This window comes from Salvelinus namaycush, chromosome 35 (genome assembly GCF_016432855.1).
Source record: "Salvelinus namaycush isolate Seneca chromosome 35, SaNama_1.0, whole genome shotgun sequence".
Taxonomy (NCBI): domain Eukaryota; kingdom Metazoa; phylum Chordata; class Actinopteri; order Salmoniformes; family Salmonidae; genus Salvelinus; species Salvelinus namaycush.
This window is the reverse complement of record NC_052341.1, coordinates 27,470,310-27,492,178: the sequence shown is the minus strand read 5'-3', so window position 1 is coordinate 27,492,178 and position 21,869 is coordinate 27,470,310. Positions and strand designations below refer to the sequence as shown.

At 41.1% G+C, this 21,869-nt stretch overlaps 1 protein-coding gene across 1 annotated transcript in view; it reads left to right on the top strand.

Annotated features, from left to right (window-relative positions):
• Positions 1–21,869, top strand: part of prkg1b (protein kinase cGMP-dependent 1b) — a 141,874-nt gene that overhangs the window by 15,663 nt on the left and 104,342 nt on the right. Inside the window, exon 2 of the mRNA XM_038975015.1 lies at positions 833–999. Within this exon, the coding sequence (XP_038830943.1) occupies positions 833–999 (167 nt within the window). The remainder of the gene's footprint in view (positions 1–832; positions 1,000–21,869) is intronic.

Genomic DNA, 21,869 nt, shown 5'->3' with positions numbered 1-21,869 from the left:
AATACCAGCGTTCAAGTGGTGCCAGTGGCACAGTGCTAATGCCTTGTATCTGAGTGTCATCTCTCAGCTCTCCGTACCTCCGAAGGGCAACAGCACCAATCTACCAGCTCAGCTAGGATTCGCTGGAACCGATGCCCTATCGCGAACCATCCTCCCACACGAGACAACATAATATAATTTCCAATCCCAAAGAATAAGGCCATATGATTTTTAAAGTGCCCACTCTCTCTATTATCAGCACAGTACGGATGAATATGGTATAGTGAAGCCAAAGTACTTCTGAAGCTGGTCTTTTACAGCAAATCGTTGGATGAGGCAGTTCTGGGTAGTCATAACAAGGCCTCTGAAGTAAAATGCAGGGTAGTAGAAAGGCCGTATAATCCAGCCTCCCAGCCTATAAAGGAGGACTGGAGTACAGATAACAACTGATTATATTCACAGGCCCTAAGGTGTGGAGAAACAGTATGGTGATTTTTGCCTCAAATTACTGGTTATGCAACACTTTCCAATGCAACACTTTCCAACACTCTCCAATCTGGCCTTTAAGTGCCTTTCTTTTCCAAACTGTTGACTGGATGCTCACATAGCGTTATTTATCGATTGAAGTTTGTGGACCTTTTTTCAAATGGAAATATAGAGAAAGCTTCATGTGAAAGCAGTCTGTCAAAACAGAACAGACGTTGAGCCACTCATTTTTGACGAGATTTGTTCATGTGAACGGTTCCATTTTGCTAATCATTCTCAATTCAGTGACTTTTCCCCACACTTCATTCTAGCTTCAGGAACAGAACGTTAAACTTTGCTTACACATCTCTTTCCATTCAATTCACAGGTCCAAGGACTTAATCAAGGAGGCCATTCTTGACAACGACTTCATGAAGAACCTTGAGCTTTCTCAGATCCAAGAGATCGTTGACTCAATGTACCCAGTAGAATATGGCAAAGACAGCTGCATTATCAAAGAAGGAGATGTGGGCTCCTTGGTGTATGTGATGGAAGGTAAGGCATTGTGCAAATGTCATGTTAACCTCCCATGTTGAAGGAAACTCAAGCGTGTTGAGTCCTCTCACATCTCACAGAGGAAACCTTTTTTGTGCTTATGACTTCACTCACTTAACAATAGACAAGACCCCCTGTTCTGTAGAATGCACTTTCCGTTTTGAAAGATCCCCCTATGTATTGACCCCCTGTTGTACCTGATGTCTAGTTAAAGAAAGAGCGGAATTAACCCAAACGGAAAGCCGTGTAGTGTATCTACTGTGGGATCTTCATGGTTAAGACCTTCTGTTCTCATCCCTGTTATTCGTCACCAGTTTAGTTAGGAGCAGATCTAGAAACAGTGATCGCCTGGCTTGACCTATAGATGCATTTCCAAGGAAGTGAATAAATGGTCCTCTGCTGAGCTGTTATCCACAATTTTGACTCCCTATGAGAAAAAAGACATTCATGAAGGAATGGAGTGAATCCATTGATGCCAGATGGAATAGAGTAGCGTTTGCCATGATTGCTGTCAGCTGTTCCTTTCCTGTTTGTTGCAACACAGTTTCATAACCACTCCGAAATGTAATGCTATCTTATGCCGTGTTAGTCCAGCAGAACCAGAACAAAACATGGAGAATGGAGAGGGATTTGTGAAGTGTGTTATTGCAAGCTTTTGTTCATGTCCAGTCTATGTATAGCCAAATGTCTAAACTGAACTGAAACAGTTAAGAGCAACTTCCGTTTGCACTTCTGGTCAATGTTGACTTTAGCCATAAGCAGTGTGTGTTTTTGTTCCAAATTACTTTTGTCCCAAATATTAAATGGTCCAGTAGTTATAGAACATTGTCAGGAACTTGACTGCAAGATCCTGTTCTCAGAGGACCTGGGTCATTTTTTTGGCAGGACATGCTGTCACTGTCTTGCTGTTGAAAATAAGACTTAAAAAGCCTGTTTACACCAGTTTCTTCCCGGCTCCTTGTCATTTCCTTGTAGCCTAACTTTATGCCACAAGGAGCACTCCACTTTTATTTGAATCTGATAACATGCTTTATGTACTTGACAGAAATGACTGAAAATCCATCTCCAAGTCTACTGAATGCCATGAGTGGTTCTTAGTCACTCTGTTACTGTGGCTCTGTATTCCACCGTGCTGCCGGGTGGTTCAGAGTGGTCCTGAGGAAGATGCTCAAGCTGATTTCAGAGAACCTGTCTTGGCTTGAGCTGTCATTGAGCCACACTCTGCCATTGATTATGAGTAAGCAAGGCAAATTCCCTAATCTGAGCACAGGTGCCCACCACGGCCGGGCAGAGATTAGCACGTAGGGATGCTGCCTTGATGTGGTTCAAGGTGTCCTCGTCGATGGAGCCATGAAGGATCTGGCAATGGGAGGAACATTTTATTCTTAGAGAAGTTATTCTCCCGTCTGATGGCATTCACCTTGAATGTGCCCCTTCCCGCTACTCTATTCTGAATACACACAATGGTAAAGTCTGAGGACAAGTTCGCTGACAAAAGGGAATTTCTTAAAGTTAAATTAAAATGATAAAAATGAATTTGTAGGAATATTGCATTCGTGTGAGGGTTCAGTGTAGGCATTGACTTGTTGAGAGTATCTTGCTGTGTTAGCAGACTGGTTCATTTACTACTGATGGACTTACTTGTTTCCCACCAGGCTGTCTCTCTCTGCATGAGATGTGTTTTGTATTGACAAGCTCCGTACAGAAGACCCACTTCACTGTGAGATACCTTCTGGCAACATACTGTATTTATAGTTTGTAAGGGCCTATGTAAGTTGAATTCACGTCAAGTAATAACTATATTCATCCACAGGAAGAGCTTTTCAAGTTTGGGCATTTTTACTTTCCTTGTCTGGTAGTTTGAGTCAATTGCAACCATCAAAAGCCAACAGATTATCGCCATCTGATCTCTCATTAAACCATCAGTACATGCTAAAATCACAGGCACAGCGGATCTCAATTGCAACCAACATTAGCCAGCAATTTACCACTCCCTAACGCGGATGTTGAGGTTATCTTTTTGTCTTGATTGCTGCCAACCAGGGGTTGGAACAGAAATTATTTTCCAATCGTTTCGTTCTGAACAGAACCTTTATTTATTTTTTTCCCGTTCCACTGTTCCGACCAGCAAAATACAGTTCTGAACCGGTTTGAACCCCCCAAAAGTACTGGTTTATATGGTTCTTTCTGTTCCTTTTTAAACCTCTGAAATCATTTAGTTTTTTCCCCCCATTTAGCTCAACATTAAATGACTTCACCAATCAGTGTGATTAGAGCGGGAAAGCGATTTAATCTGTATAAGAAAGTCATTAAGAACAAATTCAATTTTGTCGTAACAGCATGGTTTAATCATAATGCCAGCCACAGTGTAGGGAGCGAGATGCAACTGAAAATTTGCGGGTGATAAGATAGCGAGAGAAGACGGAGGAATCTTGCCTTTTAGTACTGGGCAGCTTGGTATGACATGCATTATCTGAATTGGGCCCACTGAATTATATTTAGGAAGAGCGACTTTCGTAAATACAATGTGAAACGTGATAACTATAATATAGTTATATAACTATAAACATCTCTCCCTAATTTCTGAATCATGCTTGTAACTTCGTCAGTAAGCTACATTAACCTATACTTCAGAGGGGAGGGGCAGGTAGCCTAAACACCACACACACACACACACACACACACACACACACACACACACACACACACTGGCTAAGATTTCCAGCTGGCAGGCAGACACTGGAATACGTTTCTGAGTGACAAGAGTGAGGGCTTTGCATAGGCACTTTGTTAGGATTTTGTGGGACTGGGAAAAAATGCCTGGAATGTAAAATAATGTTATTATACGGTTCCTATGTTTTAAAATAATGGTTCTGTCCCAGAACAGTATAGATCACTTAGTTTCCGGTTCTGTTCTTCAAATATTGTTTTCTGTTCTGTGCCCTGAACCGGTTCCAACCATTACAGCCAAAAATTTTCAAGACTATTTCACCCTCTGGTTGGTATTATCATCGAACAACTTTATGAGCAGACTATCTATTTGACAATCGTTCCGTACAACTGAAACAAAGTATTTCCTCGTTTTCCACTGCAAATCTTCTGTGGCAATTACCCGACACATTGTATGAATGGAAAACTAATTTAGCCTACTCTTATTATTTTCTTTGGTTCCAATTGATGTAATCCATTAAATACAACTGTCTTTAAAAGAAAATGGTCTGAGATGTTTTTTCTCCCCAAATTTGTGGTATCCAATTGGTAGTTAGTCTTGTCTCATCGCTGCAACTCCCGAGAGCCGTGCATCCCCCGAAACACAACCCGCACTGCTTCTTGACACATTGCCCATCCAACCCGGAAGCCAGCCGCACCAATGTGTCGGAGGAAACACCATACACCTGGCGACCGTGTCAGCGTGCACTGCGCCCGGTCCGCCACAGGAGTCGCTAGTGCTCGATGGGACAAGGACATCCCTGCCGGTCAAACCCTCTCCTAACCCGGGCGACACAGGGCCAATTATGCGTCGCCCCATGGGTCTCCCGGTCACGGCCAGCTGCGACAGAGCCTGGACTCGAACCCAGAATGCTTGTGGCACAGCTAGCACTGTGATGCTGTGCCTTAGACCACTGCGCCACCCGGGAGGCCTGGAGATGACATATTAAGTCTAGGTAGGTGAGTTACTAAAAACAATCATAATAAACTAGCAATGAGAGCATGTCGAATTTGGTTAACAAAACATAGAATTGCTAATTTTCTACATGAGGGTTATTTGATCGAATATAGGTTTCGTAATGGTTAGGTTGATACGAATGCACTGACATGCAGTAAGTGGGTGCACGTGGCATTTTGGCAACTTGTCATACAGGACTCATCATGGATATAACTTGTTTTAGCATGGACATTGCCATTGAGGCCTTCCACTATTTTAAAGTAGTCAACTGGTGGGGATACCTATGACTTGGGAGCAATCAGCCAATGAAGAAGAAGAAAATGTACTACTTTAAAATGGAGATTGCGTCAATGGCACTGCGCATGCTGTCACAGACACTATAATGGCACAGACACAAAGATGAGTACTCTATCTCTATGGCCTGTTGTTCACATGCGTATCTCTCATTTCCTAGAATGGTCCCACCTGATCTCGGCTCCTCCCACCTGCATTCTATCTTTGAGGACATGTATTTCTATTGTTAGAGTGGTCACTTGACTGTCAATATAATTGATCATCTTTGGTGTTTCTTATTATTGTTGACGATGTTGCCCCAATGCTTGCTCTGGTGTTTAAAGCCCCATGGTTTACACACAGACCTACAGCATCCTAGTGTTAAGATGTGATAAAAAAAAAAAAAAAACAATCAACTCAAACTGTATTTGTCACATGCGCCGAATACAACAAGTGTAGACCTTTACCGTGAAATGCTTACTTACAAGCCCTTAAACAACAGCGCAGTTCAAGAAGAGTTAAGAAAAATATTTACCAAATAAACTAAAGTTAAAAAAATTATAAAAAATTATAAAAGGTAACACAATAACATAACAATAGCGAGGCTATATACAGGGGGTACCGGTACCGAGTCAGTGTGCGGGGGTACAGGTTAGTTGAGGTAAGTTGTACATGTAGGTAGGGGTGACGTGATAATAAAGATAATAAACAGCAGTGTACAAAACAAATTGATTGTGGGGGGGGGGGGGGGTCAATGTAATAGTGGCCATTTGATTAATTGTTCAGCAGTCTTATGACTTGGGAGTAGAAGCTGTTCACGAGCCTTTTGGTCCTTGATACAGCTGCACTTTGAGATAATATAGGTTTAGTGACAACACTAGAAAGTCATTTTCTGTGTCTCCTCTCACACAGCACAGTCACCAACCTAACATGATCTCATTGACATCTGCATAATGTCAAAACCATAATTCGCTTTCCATCATTTATTGAACTCATTAATGAGGTTAATGTTGTATAAATCATTGTGTGGGGATTGAAGGGTCTCTCTGAATACTCAATCTATCACATGCATCCTTGATTAGTTATCTATTTACCATGGACACACAACACCTCTGACATCTTCCTAGAGATGACAAGGGTCAAGGTTTAACACATGCGGTCTCTTCATTAGACTCTATGGAGCAGAGAACAAGATTCAGCATCACTACTGCTGTCAATTAATAATGACCCTGTCACTATTGCTGAATGTTAATGGGAAGAAATACCCTGGCTAATGTGCCTGCTCCCCCAACAACTGCTATCTGGCTCTGGACACAAATAAATAACCAGGAAGAATTGAGAAACCCATTGATATTCTAACACAGTACAGATAGTTAATGACGTGATTGCTTCACTGAGGAGCGAAATGTGAATAGAGAGAATTTATGTGTGTGAGTGTTTAACACTTTTGGGCAGGGATAAACATTCTCAGCCTTTTCCAACATTTCACAGTCTTCTCCATGGCCCTGTTAAACCCACAGATGGACTCCAAATATAATGTGAGATGTAAACGGGAAGAGAAAATTTCCCAAATGAGATTCTGATGATGACAGGGCGCTATACTGTACTTGGGTGTTTTTTAAAAGAGGATATGACTGTGAAAAACTCATCAATTCTGTTTTTGAAATGGGCACAGATGGAAATTGGCTCCGTCAGCCAACAAGTTACACTTTACAGTCATAAACCAAATGCGCCCAAGCTGTCTCAACATGGATTTGGTTGCATAGCAACCTGCTGGATTCTCACCCTTTGGCAACCCACATGAAATACTATACTACATACTGTAGTATCCCTTGATTATGAGTAGTACTTACTATAGAATGTTGTAGTATACTGTACAATACTCTAGTAAATACTACAGTAATATACTCAAAAACAATAGTCCGCAAAAAACACTACACCTTTTTAATTATAGAAATGACTATATTTTTCAATACTACAGTCTGCGAAAACACTACAGTAAATCCACAGAAAAACGACAGTGTACTACAATCCACAAAACACTACATTAATTACTGTAGTATATGATACCATTTCCTTTTAGTATAGCATTTTTACTATAGTTAACTGTAAATACTACAGTATGCACTACAGTAAATACTACAGTGAATACAACAGTAAAGTCTGCAAAAACACTACAGTGAGTATGTAGTTTATCTACATCTACATTAATATACAAGATTCCAGATGAACTGAGACCTGGGATTTCATGCTATAGATCCAATGATCTGAGAGGGTTTGGGGTAAACAAGTAAGGCTAATGCAATGGATCAATATATTGTATGGGCAACTGATAAATGTAGCATTTATTTAACTAGGCAAGTCAGTTAATTAAGAACAAATTCTTATTTACAATGACAGCCTACGCCGGCCAAACCGAGATGACGCTGGGCCATTAGACGCCGCCCTATGGGACTCCCAATCACAGGTTTTGAAGAAAAAGTTAATGAATTAACATTGAAAAAAAAAAAAAGAAAGTATCTTCACATAAGTGTTATCTTTGAGCTTGACTGTTTAAAAGTGAAATTATGTGTTTAATTTAAGATCCCCGTGTTTAGTCCTGTAAATGTCATGTGGTGTGACCACTATAATTTTCTATATTTATTATTTCTGTAAATGTCTCACAAAATACATTGTCATATTATAATTTAGAAACTATTTCAGAAGAAATGCTAATTAATGATATATTGCAAGCAGCCATATTGTGATTCTCACTTGGCAACACTCTTTTTTGGGAACTGTCTATATAGAAGTTTCTGTAAAAAAATAAAAACACAAAAATAAATGAGATCGTTATTGTATTTTTTGGGGGGGGAAAACGATATTGCATTTGGGAATGGCTAATTAAGCAATAAGGCACATGGCCAATATACCACAGCCAAGGGCTGTTCTTATGCACGACAACGCATCGCGGATTGCCTGGACACAGCCCTTAGCCGTGGTATATTGGCCATATACCACAAACCCCCGAGGTGCCTTATTGCTATTATAAAATGGTTACCAACGTAACTAGAGCAGTAAAAATAGATGTTTTGTCATACCCGTGGTATATACCACGGCTGTCAACCAATCAGCATTAAGGGCTCGAACCACCCAGTTTATAATAGAAGTAAGTTATACCATGTTGACTGAAATGCTATGAAACAAGGTTTAAAGAGGGAATCTAGGATTCAAACAACAACAAAGCAGTCCCTCCGCCACTTTTTCTGGTCAACAGCTGTGGGCTGGAGCTGGAGAAAGGTAACCACTCTCAAATTCATCAACAGAACTATGGACACAATGATTGATCATCCGTGAAATCATGATATCATGTTTTGAACCAATCTCAGATGACCTTTTTAATTCCAGAGGGCAAGCTTTGAAAGCTATTGAAGCAGATCTTAAGGCAATGTTTTCAACTCCAGGCCTTGAGTACCCTCAACAGTACGCATTTGTATTGGAGCCCCAGACAAGCACACCTGATTGTACTTGTCAACTAATGGCTATGTTAGTAGAATGGCGCCGGAGGGGATGGCTGATGTTTTACGTGCTCCTAACCAACTGCAATTTTGTTAGTTCTTTCGTGTTGTTTGTAACTTATTTTTTACTTATTTTGTACATAATGTTGCTGCTACCGTCTCTTATGACCGAAAATAATTTCTGGACATCAGAACAGCGATTACCCACCTCGAACTGGAAGAATATATTTTTTTTAACGAGTCCAATGCGAAGGATATACTGCTTTCTCGGGAATGGGCCCAAATATCTGTCATTTGCGTGAAGAAGAGACAGAGATAAAGGGGGTGAAGGTCGGACTGCCTTCTGAGAATTCGTAGGCGTGTGAGTAAACTCCTACTACCGTCCCTTCTATTGGCCAACGTGCAATCATTGGAAAATAAAATGGATGACCTACAATCAAGATTATACTACCAACGGGACATTAAAAACTGTAATATCTTATGTTTCACAGAGTCGTGGCTAAACGCCGACATGGATAATATAGAGCTGGCCTGATTTCCCATGCATCGGCAGGACAGAACAGCTACGTCCGATAAGACGGGGGGTGGGTTGTGTGTCTATTTGTCAATAACAGCTGGTGCGCGATGTCTAATATTAAAGAAGTCTGCTCGCCTGAGGTAGAGTACCATATGATAAGCTGTAGACCACACTATCTACCAAGAGAGTTCTCATCTATATTATTCGTAGCTGTCTATTTACCATCACAAACCGATGCAGGCACTAAGACCTCACTCAACCAGCTATATAAGTGTCACAGATTCCCCCGGTACTGCTGCTCATTCCATGCACCAGCTCCGGAGGTATACGTCACCGTCCTCTAGGCGTCACTGAACTGTTTCATTACATACACTTGGTTCCCAATCCCCCGGAGCCTTTTTATTCTCTATTTGGTTAGGTCAGGGTGTGATTTGGGTGGGCATTCTAGTTTTTCTATTTCTTTGTTGGCCGGGTATGGTTCCCAATCAGAGGCAGCTGTCTATTGTTGTCTCTGATTGGGGATCATACTTAGGCAGCCTTTTCCACCTTTAGTTTGTCGGATCTTGTTTTTGTGTAGCTGCCTGTGAGCAGCCCAGAACGGCACATTTCGTTTTTCTTCTGTTTTGTTTGGTGAGTTTATTATTTATTAAACATGTGGAATTCTACACACGCTGCGCCTTGGTCCAATCATTATGACGATCGTGACAACCTCGCTCTTTTGTTTGGGTTACATCCCTGTGTTTTTGTATACGTGTTTGTTTTGGGCTTCGCCCCCGTGCCTTTCGTGGCATGTTGTATTTTGGGTGGAGTATTAAAACCCCCTATTACATATTTCTGCGCCTGTCTCCAATAATTGATACCACGTGACAATAAGGCCGTAAGCAAACAAGAATATGCTCATCCAGAATCGGCGCTCCTAGTGGCCGGGGACTTTAATGCAGGCAAACTTAAATCTGTTTTACCTAATTTCTACCAGCATGTCACTAGAGGAAAAAAAACTCTAGACCACCTGTACTCCACACACAGAGATGCATACAAAGCTCTCCCCCGCCCTCCATTTGGCAAATCTGACCACAATTCTATCCTCCTAATTCCTACCTACAAACTAAAGCAGGAAGTACCAGTGACTCGCTCAATACGGAAGTGGTCAGATGATGAGGATGCTACGCTGCAGGACTGCTTGCACAGGCAGGAATATGTTCCAGGATTCATCAAATGGCATTGAGGAGTATACCACCTCAGTCATCGGCTTCATCAATAAGTGCATCGACGACATCGTCCCCACAGTGACTGTATGTACATATCCCAACCAGAAGCCATGGATTACAGGCAACATCCGCATCGAGCTAAAGGCTAGAGCTGCCGCTTTCAAGGAGTGGGACACTAATCCGGACGCTAATAAGAAATCCCACTATGCCCTCAGACGAACCATCAAACAAGCAAAGGGGCAATACAGGATTAAGATTGAATCCTACTACACCGGTACTGACTCTTTTCGGATGTGGCAGGGCTTGAAAACTATTATGGACTACAAAGGGAAACCCAGCCGCGAGCTGCCCAGTGACGAGAGCCTACCAGATGAGCTAAATGCCTTTTATGCTTGCTTCGAGGCACGCAACACTGAAAGCATGCATGAGAGCACCAGCTGTTCCGGACGACTGTGTGATCACACTCTCCGTAGCCGATGTGAGTAAGACCTTTAAACAGGTCAATATTCACAAGGCCGCAGGGCAGACAGATTACCAGGTAGTGTACTGGCAAGTGTCTTCACTGACATTTTTAAACTATCCTTGACTGAGTCTGTAATACCAACATGTTTCAAGCAGACCACCAAAGGCCCTGTGCCCAAGAACACTAAGGTAACCTGCCTAAATGACTACCGACCTGTAGTACTCATGTCTGTAGCCATGAAGTGCTTTGAGAGGCTGGTCATGGCTCACATCAACACCATTATCCCAGAAACCCTAGACCCACTCCAATTTTCCATTACCCCCCAATAGATCCACAGATGATGCAATCTCTATTGCACTCCACACTGCCCTTTCCCACCTGGACAAAAGGAACACCTACGTGAGAATGCTATTCATTGACTAGCTCAACACCATAGTGCCTTCAAAGCTCATCACTGAGCTAAGGACCCTGGGACTAAAGACCTCCCTCTGCAACTGGATCCTGGACTTCCTGATGGGCCGCCCCCAGGTGGTTAGGGTAGGTAACAACACATCTGCCACGCTGATCCTCAACACGGGGGCCCCTCAGGGGTGCGTGCTCGGTCCCCTCCTGTACTCCCTGTTCATTCATGACTGCATGACCATGCATGACTCCAACACCATCATTAAGTTTGCCGACGACAAAACAGTGGTAGGCTTGATCACCGACAACGATGAGACAGCCTATAGGGAAGAGGTCAGAGACCTGGCCGTGTGGTGCCAGGATAACAACCTCTCCCTCAACGTGATCAAGACAAAGGAGATGATTGTGGACTACAGGAAAAGGAGGACCGAGCACACCCCCATTCTCATCGACAGCGCTGTAGTTGAGCAGGTTGAGAGCTTCAAGTTCCTTGGCATCCACATCGCCAACAAACTAACTTGGTCCAAGACAGTTGTGAAGAGGGCACGACAAGCCTATTCCCCCTCAGGAGACTGAAAAGATTTGGCATGGGTCCTCAGATCCTCAAAAAGTTATACAGCTGCACCATCGAGAGCATCCTGACTGGTCGCATCACTGCCTGGTATGGCAACTGCTCGGCCTCCGACCACAAGGCACTACACAGGGTAGTGCGTATGGCCCAGTAGATCACTGGGGCCAAGCCTCCTGCTATCCAGGACTGCTATACCAGGCAGTGTCAGACGAAGGTCCTAAAAATTGTCAAAGACTCCAGCCACCCTAGTCATAGACTGTTCTCTCTGCTACCGCACGGCACTTTAACTCTACCTACATGTACATATTACCTCAATTACTCGACTAACCTTTGCCCCCGCACATTGACTCTGTACCGGTAACCCCTGTATATAGATTCGCTACTGTTATTTTACTGCTGCTCTTTAATGATTTGTTATTTACATTTTTTACTATTTTTTAATTAATGCTGATTTTTCTTTTCTTCTCTGAGCATGCACTTCGTAGCCTATAGCCTAAAGACTATGGATCATTTTATTGTGACCACACTAAATAGCCTATAGACGCACTTGATATTGCGCACCCAGCGGAGAATCAGAGATGAGGGGCGGCATCGAGCACACATCGATATATAGCATAATAAGAAAGCAATTCTAGAACACTGAGAAATATTGACATTTTATTAATTACAAATTACATGAGCCTCCCCTGGACTAGATTGAACAAATACTAAACCCTCCCCTTGACTGAAATTGAAAAATCAAGCCATTTTCCTCAAGGTAACCATTCTGAAAATGTTCTATTCGTCCCTAATTATTATAGCTCTAGATATGTTTTATGTATTTATGTATTATGAAAATATGTTTTATGTATTTAAAAAATGCACGTCATTTGTGCCCCCTCACTTTCTTCCTGCCCCCTCTAAAATAATGGGTGCATGGTGCCCCTGATGGCAAAGTAAAATATTAGCAGTTTTCTTAAGGGTTACACCAATTTCACAACACTTTTGTTGTTCCAGTTCAACCTTGGACAGTTGCACCCTATGACATTTTCACCCTTTGACATGTCAAAACTGTAAAACTGTGTAATGCTTTGTGATAAATTGATATGGTGCCAAACGGGGCAGAACATGTAGACATGTGCTGTAAAAATATTTTGTATTGTTATTAACATGTCACATCAATTACCCATATAAAGTATTTGCTATTAGAGAAGTGACTACTAGGACAGCTGCCAGGTGATGCAATTTTCTAGACTGAGGACCACCCACACCTGAATTGGCCAGGTGCTATGCAGGTTGGCAGTTGCACACTTCTGCTCCGTTGCAAAGGATTCATTAAAAGTTACAGCCAGTGGTGTTTTGGCAGCTAGCTGATAAAGAAACAGTGTGTGACAAATGCAGCTTGTCAGCTTGTCAACTGACAAAAGCAGGTTGTTACTTTTAATGAATCATTGGCATTGGAGCAGGCGTGCGAGACTAGATTTTTGCAATCTGATGTAAGCCAGAGAGAAACGTATTTTGCCTTAAAGGGGCAATTTTTTTCGGATATTTCCACACTATGAGGTCGAAATAACACTCTGAAATCGTGAAAATTATGATACTGCCCTTTTAGTGTAAGAGCTTTTTTTTTTAATACTTGAATTTCAGCCTGTTTTGACCTACAGCAAGACATCACAATCTGAGTTGATTATTCTGAACAATGTCCAGTCAGCTTTTATTTGCATAATGTATCCTCCTACTAGACGATCCTATTCGCCTATCAGGGCTGTGTATAAAACTATATTTACATTTGTGTCAACACGCCCACACCATCGGACAGAGCATTTCAATGGTAAAATGAGGCTCAGGGAAATAAATGATTAAACATAGATTTGGAGTTATTGTCACGAAATAAACACACACAGTGATTTATTAGACATACAATGATGACTTAAAAATAAAAAAGATTGCTCAGGGGCTTAAACAAGAAAAGCACACCTTACCCTCCACTCTACCCCTTCTCTACCTTCGCCTCTCTTCTCCTCTCCAACTCGCTCTCCTCTCCAGTCTTCATGACATGCTTGACTGTCTGCTAAGTCTCATGTTGTATTCCTTGTCTTAGATGCATGTCCTTTGTCTCTTTCTTTAAGTAGAGAGCGGCTCCTGTAGGGGGACTTTTCAGTGTAATAAGGACTTGATCGATGTGTGCTGATTCCCAAAACGGGGCATGTCGCCAGAGCATGACATTGGGAGTACCATCGTATTAGCAACAGGTGACATATCAAAGGGGACATCCACCTTACTTTATCAGCTTACCGTAGACGACATGTCACCTTGAATTCCTTAGAAAGACAGTTTGGATGAACACACCCTGGTTCCCTGGCCTGTAGTACAGTGAAAATGAAAGGGTTTTTTCATGAGGCAAAACCCATTAATATGTTTTCTTTGAAGTAAACAGTTCCACTCTTAAGGATTCCATCCTTGTCTAGTAATTGGCAACTATTACCATATAAATTACAATGTTCTGCTATTACCCAACTCACACTGTACCATTGCATACGAGTTAGAATATTTTGTCATTTATGTGCAAATTAGCCCTGTCCAGGAGAGAAGACATAGAAGACTGCACACATTACATGTGAATAGCTCAGTTAATGGATATACTTTATATTTTGGGCTCCTGAGTGGCGAAGCGGTGAAAGGCACTGCATCTCAGTGCTAGAGGCGTCACTACAGACCCTGGTTCAATTCCAGGCGTTATAGCAACCGGCCTTGATTGGGAGTCCCATAGGGCGGCACACAATTGGCCCAGCGTCATCCGTGTTAGGGTTTGACCGGGGTAGGCCGTCATTGTAAATAAGAATTTGTTCTTAATTTACTTGCCTAGTTAAATTAAATAAAAATAAAAATATACAGTGCATTTGGAAAGTATTCAGACCCATTGACTATTTCCACATTTTGTTACGTTACAGCATTATTCTAAAATTGATTAAATTAATGTTTTTCCTCATAAATCTACAAACAATACCCCATAATGACAAAGCGAACACAGGTTTTTAGAAAATTTAGCAAAGGTATTAAAAATACACAACAGAAATACTTTATTTACGTAAGTATCCAGACCCTTTGCTATGAGACTCGAAATTGAGCGCAGGTGCATCCTGTTTCCATTGATCATCCTTGATGTCACAAACTTGATTGGAGTCCACCTGTGGTAAATTCAATTGATTGGACATGATTTGGAAAGGCACACACCTATATAAGGTCCCACATTTGACAGTGCATGTCAGAGCAAAAACCAAGCCAGGAAGTCAAAGCAATTGTCTGTAGAGTTCCGAGACAGTATTGTGTCGAGGCACAGATCTGTGGAAGGGTACCAAAAAAAATTCTGTAACATTGAAGGTCGCAAAGAACACAGTGGCCTCCATCATTTTTAAATGGAAGAAGTTTGGAACCACCAATACTCTTCCTTAGAGCTGGCTGCCTTGCCAAACTGAGCAATCGGGGGAGAAGGGCCTTGGTCAGGGAGGTGACCAAGAACCCGATGGTCACTCTGACAGAGCTCCAGAGTTCCTCTGTGGAGATGGGAGAACCTTCCAGAAGCACAACCATCTCTGCAGCACTCCACCCATCAGGCCTTTATGGTAGAGTGGCCAGACAGAAGCCACTCAGTAAAAGGCTAATTAAATTCCGCTTGGAGTTTCCCAAAAGGTACCTAAAGACTCTCAGACCATGAGAACCAAGATTGAACTCTTTGGCCTGAATGCCAAGCATCACGTCTGGAGGAAACCTGGCACCATCCCTACGGTGAAGCATGGTGGTGGCAGTATCATGCTGTGGGGATGTTTTTCAGCAGCGGGCACTGGGAGACTAGTCAGGATAGAGGGAAAGATGAACGGAGCAAAGTACAGAGAGGTCCTTGATGAAAACCTGTCCAGAGTGCTCAGGACCTCAGACCAGGGCGAAGGTTCACCTTCCAACAGCACAGTGACCCTAAGCACACAGCCAAGACAACGCAAGAGTGGCTTCGGGACAAGTCTCTGAATGTCCTTGAGTGGCCCAGCCAGAACTCGGTCTTGATCCCGATCGAACATCTCTGGAGAGACCTGAACATAGCTGTGCAGTGACGCTCCATATCCAACCTGACAGAACTTGAGAGGAATGGGAGAAACTCGCCAAATGCAGGTTGTGCCAAGCTTGCAGCGCCATACCCAAGAAGACTCCAGGCTGTAATCATTACCAAAGGCGCTTCAACAAAATACTGAGTAAAGGGCCTGAATGCTTATGTAAATGTGTTATTTCATGATTTTTTTTAAACCTTTGCTAAAATGTCTAAACCTGTTTTTGCTTCGTCATCATGGGGTATTGTGTGTAGATTGATGAGGGACATTTAAAAAAAAAAAAAATAAGGCTGTAACATAACAAATTGTGGAAAAATCAAGGGGTCTGAATACTTTCCGGATGCACTGTATGCCTGTCATCGTCTCCACTGTATTAGCATGCAAAGGATCTTTTCATTTAGATTCTCAGGTTCTTATTGATTGTTGTTCCTGCACGTTGGTTCTACCATTTGAACATCTTGCATTAGCACGTAATACATTTTGACATTCTAGTCTTTACTTCATGATATCGCAAAAGAGTGTTCGAGTAAAGGTAACCTACAGAGCTTGGAGAAAGCTGATGTTGAGGGAAGGAGAGAGTCCCACTGGGCACAAACTGGTTGAATCGATGTTGTTTCAATGTAATTTGTCAACATATTGTGACGTGAAACCTGTGGATAATAATTTGAAATAAAGTTATCAATATAAACTTGTTTTTAGGGTGACATTTCAAACCACTGGATTATGTCATCATAGTAACCAATTTTCAATAGCCAAATCTTGTGAATTTGTACCTTTGAAATAATGTCAGATATTCAACGTTATATCCACTATTAAAAAACAATATATAGGCTGGGCAGCACCTCCTACTGGAGAGTTGATCTACAGCTATTAATTTGGTCTCCCATCGAGGGTTTTAACCAAACCCAGCCCTGTTTAGCTTTTATATTTGTCGCTGATTACTACCAATATGCCATCGTGAGAATGATTATTGGGAGATCTCTTAATAACAAAATGTATTCACTGTTGCTATCAAAGTCATTCGAAAGGGTACGTTAATAGAGCAAATGTTACCATACTTTATTAGTCATGTTTATTTGTATTTTTTTATTTCACCTTTATTTACCCAGGTAGGCAAGTTGAGAACAAGTTCTCATTTACAACTGCGACCTGGCCAAGATAAAGCAAAGCAGTGCGACACAAACAACACAGAGTTACACATGGAATAAACAAGCATACAGTCAATAACACAATAGAAAAAAAGAAAGTCTATATACAGTGGGTGCAAATGGCATGAAGTAATTACAATTTAGCAAATTAACACTGGAGTAATAAATGTGCAGATGATGATGAGGAAGTAGAAATACTGGTGTGCAAAATAGCAGAAAAGTAAATAAAAAACTATTTGGGGATGAGGTAGGTAGATTGGATGGGCTATTTACAGATGGGCTATGTACAGCTGCAGCGATCGGTTAGCTGCTCAGATAGCTGATGTTTAAAGTTAGTGAGGGAAATATAAGTCTCCAGCTTCAGCGATTTTTGCAATTCGTTCCAGTCATTGGCAGCAGAGAACTGGAAGGAAAGGCGGCCAAAGGAGGTGTTGGCTTTGGGGATGACCAGTGAGATATACTTGCTGTAACGTGTGCTACGGGTGGGTGTTGTTATCATGACCAGTGAGCTGAGATAAGGTGGAGCTTTACCTAGCAAAGACTTATAGATGACCTGGAGCCAGTGGGTATGGCGACGAATATGTAGCGAGGGCCAACCGACGAGAGCATACAGGTCGCAGTGGTGGGTGGTGTATGGGGCTTTGGTGACAAAACGGATGGCACTATATTAGACTGCATCCAGTTTGCAGAGTAGAGTGTTGGAGGCTATTTTGTAGATGACATCGCCGAAGTCGAGGATCGGTAGGATATATCATCAATGATACTATGTAGGTCTATGTAGCATTTGCAAAGTCATCAACAGCTATTGTTTCAATTCAACCCAGGGTTCAACTAAAAATAGACAGTACATATAAGCCTAGGTTTTCAAGCTTTGGTTGATTTCAAATGTAAGTTAATAATTGATATGTTGGATTCACGTCTCCAGCTCAACCCAAAATCAATGTTAAAGAATAGGACTATATCAAAACAAACTTGATTTAAAGTGCATTTAAAGTTTGATTATATTTAGTCCTATTCTTTAAGTTAGATTTTTGGTTGAGATGGATACTTGAATCCAACATATCAATGATTAATTTGTAAACAAACTGGATGTTTAATTGTTTTTGGTTGTCAAAACAGCCAAATCAACATTTGAAGGAGATGTATCTTCTGTTTGGATAGTTCGATCTGTGACAATGACTTAGTCTGGCTTTAATTCCAGTTTGTCTACAAATTCATAATTTATATGTTGGATTCACGTCTGCATCTCAACCAAAAATCTAAGTTAAAGAATATGACTAAATCCATTCAAACTTTAAATAAAGTTTGATTTAGTCCTATTCTTTAACTTTGATTCTTGGTTGAGATGGAGACGAGATGTGCATCCAACATATAAATGGTTCATTTGGAGACATACTGGAATTTGTGAACAACCAAACACAATTCAATATCACTTTTGCATTACTTACTTTAATGCAAGCCTATTAACTTAATATTTTGGATTCATGTCTCCAACTAAACTAAAAATACAAGTTAAAGAATAGGATTAAGCCAGGGGCTCAGATGAAACTTTCCAAGCATGAGATATTCTTTAAATGTTGAGATTTGGTTGCGTTGTCAACCAAACACAATTTAATAATATAATACATTAAATAGCCTAAAGTTAAGGCCATCTTACAAACTAATGTAAACGTATTTATTTAAATGAGGAACACATCCATGACCACATTTTGAGGTTAGCCTATTGTAACTTTAAATTTATTTTTATGTAATCATAGAAAGTGTGTATGTTCAAGATAGCATGCACAGGTCACAGGTCTATTATTACAATTGCTGTAATAATCTGCGCAGAATCTTGAACAGCATTGATCACTTGCACCATGTACTTCTAATGTAATCTCAACTGCAATCCAGGCCCTTTGGTTGTGCTATTAGATAAAGCACAGTGATAACACATGTAGATGACAGGTCAGCCATTGGAATTTGGTTGTGCTTTTAGATCGTTGAATAAAGCATAGTGATAAGACTTTGGGAGTTCAACAAACCTCTGGCTGTCTTTTTGAGTTGGTAAATAAAGGTTGAAATCTCATTGATCACCGTCTCAACCAAATATTACCCAAAGTTCCGTTTTGAAATGACATGGTGTGCCCAGTGGGTAGGGACTTCCTCTGGTTGAGTAACTGTAAACAGAAGCTGGTGGGGTAAATATATATAGCTGAATGCTAAAAACAACTATGAGAATGCAGACATGTTAGGGAGAGTGAGCAGAGATTACAACGCATATTATATTAGTCAATGCATATTCTCCATTTAGAAAACAAAATATGAAAATATTTGACCTATAAAGCACATAATACTCAGCTGAACAAATCTCTCCCCACATTTTAAAATTAGGGTTAGTACATTCAGCAAGCAAGTTAATAGAGTTAATAGAGCAAGGATATTAATATATTAATGTTCCTTCATACTGTCACGTTCCTGACCTTATTTCCCTTGTTTTGTATTTATTTAGTTGGTCAGGGCGTGAGTTGGGGTGGGCATTCTATGTTATGTTTTTCTATGTTGGGTTCATTGTCAACTAGCCTGATATGGTTCTCAATCAGGGGCAGGTGTTTTACGTTTCCTCTGATTGAGAACCATATTAAGGTAGGCTGTTCTCACTGTTTGTTTGTGGGTGATTGTTGCTGTGTCTGTGTTTGTACGCCACACGATACTGTTTCGTTCGTTCGTTTGTTCCTGTTCGTGCGTTCATGTTTTATATGTTCTCAAGTTCAGGTCTGTTCACGTCGTTTTGTTATTTTGTTTAAGTGTTCTTCATTACGTCGCTTAAAGAAATAAAATATGGATACATACCACGCTGCATATTGGTCCGATCCTTGCTCCTCCTCAGACGAGGAGGAAGACGAACGTGACACATACCACCTTCTCTCTCAGGTGTACAAGCTAACCATTTTAACCAGGCCAAGACCATACATCTAGCAAGAAAATATAATGTAGCCTACAATAGAAATGAGGTATTATGGGACAGAAAATAATGTACACTGTATCTAGTGTGACCCAATGGCTTTCAGTTTGAGGGTCATTGAAATATCAAGGTCTGACCTACAGGTACAGTGAGAGTCTTGACTCCCCTGGGAAAATAATAGCGTTCAAAATAAAATTGAGGTGGGGGCCCGAAAGAGAATGCTACCATCAAGCATATACGGTACATGACATGACAAGGCCAGGCTGGGTCTGGTAAAAGGTAGGGTAGAAATGGAACATGGAATGAGAACTTACCTAGGGCTTCAAATACCACTGAGATGTGTCTCACTGTTCATTATTTGATGTTCTAATAGTTGATTAGCTAAATGGGATTGTGAAAGGGATGTTTTGTTATTGTTATTCCACATGCCTGCCTTTTGATCAAATGAGATGCTGGTATTTTAGTATTTGGATGGCATGTACTTTACCAAGCTGCCACATCTGATCCTAATTGGGTCCATTTCAATAAATGCTGCCCAGACGTTTCACTCTGAGCCCTGTTTTAAAGTGCAAATATCATTGAAAAATGCGGGCCAACTGTAAATCTGGGCTGTGTTTTGCATCTGGTGATTTTAGTTGTAGGGGTGCTAGCTGTTTTGAACCTCCCTGGCTCCAAGCCAGACTGCTGCTAGCTGCTGTTAGCTCCGAGGCTCCATTTTAATTGGAAGGTGTCAGCCCCAATACTCCAAACTCAAGTGTCAATTAAGTGGATCTAGCCAACTTTAGGCAGCAGCACTCATGTAGAGATTGATTCCAAATACAGAGACGGTTACAGCCTTTCTGATTGAGAAACGTGCCCAGACGGGTTAAGAGTTTCTTATTCATGCTATGTTTCAAAACACTGTCAAAAAACTGTCTACTCATCCGAACAAGAAAATCGTCATTAAATCGTCTGTAAAACCTGAACTATGTGAGCTACAAACTATTCATCGAAAGATGATACTCACGAACACAATAATGTTGGTTGTTTGCCTCTACGACATCCACTAACTTTAAGGTAGTTGCCTGAACTTTCTGTTGCGGTCATCCTCATTTCTAAGAGGTCTTTTCATAAAACCGAGTGTCCAGACCGAGCCATTGGAGCTACAAACTCATTTTTGTATTTGTATTTTATTAAAGATCCCCATTAGCTGCTGCCAAGGAAGCAGCTACATTTCCTGGGGTCCAAACACATTAAGACACTTATGTTACACATAAAACAAAAGATACATGATATTACACTGTCACATCACCACATATCCCGAGTAGCTCAGTTGGTAGAACATGGCGCTTGCAACACCAGGGTTGTGAGTTTGATTCCCATTATGGACAGACTTCTCCCTGTCTTAGCTGCTGTTGTATCAACATGTCTTTACAATGACAGTTTACAATTCAGGGTTACTCCAAGCAGTTTAGTCCCCTCAATTTCCACAAGATTTAGTTGAGGTTTAGGGTTTGGTGAATGATTTGTCCCAAATACAATGCTTAAGTTTTTGAAAAATGTAGGAATAACTTATTCCTTGTCACCCATTCTGAAACTAACTGCAGCTCTTTGTTAAGTGTTGCAGTAATTTCAGTTGCTGTAGTAGCTGACGTGTATAGTGTTGAGTCATCCACATACATAGACACACTGGCTTTACTCAAAGCCAGTGGCATGTCATAAGTAAAGATTGAAAAAGGTAAGTGGCCTAAACAGCTGCCCTGGGGAATTCCTGATTCTACCTGGATTGTGTTGGATAGGTTTCCATTAAAGAACACTCTGTGTTCAGTTAGACAGGTAGCTCTTTATCCACAATATAACAGAGTGTAAAGCCATAACACATACGTTTTGATCGATAATGTCAATAGCCACACCGAAGTCTAACAAAAATATGTCACCAATATCGAAAGAGGAGACTCACTCTCACAAGCTTCATAGGAGTTGTCTGAAGGTAAACCAGTACCATACTGTAAAAATTGAAAAAGTGCATAGGGTTAAAATGTGCCACGAATAACGTGACCAAACTTTTTTTTTTTTTTATATCGCTCAGATATAGGACAGATACTTCCAAACCTTGTTCCTT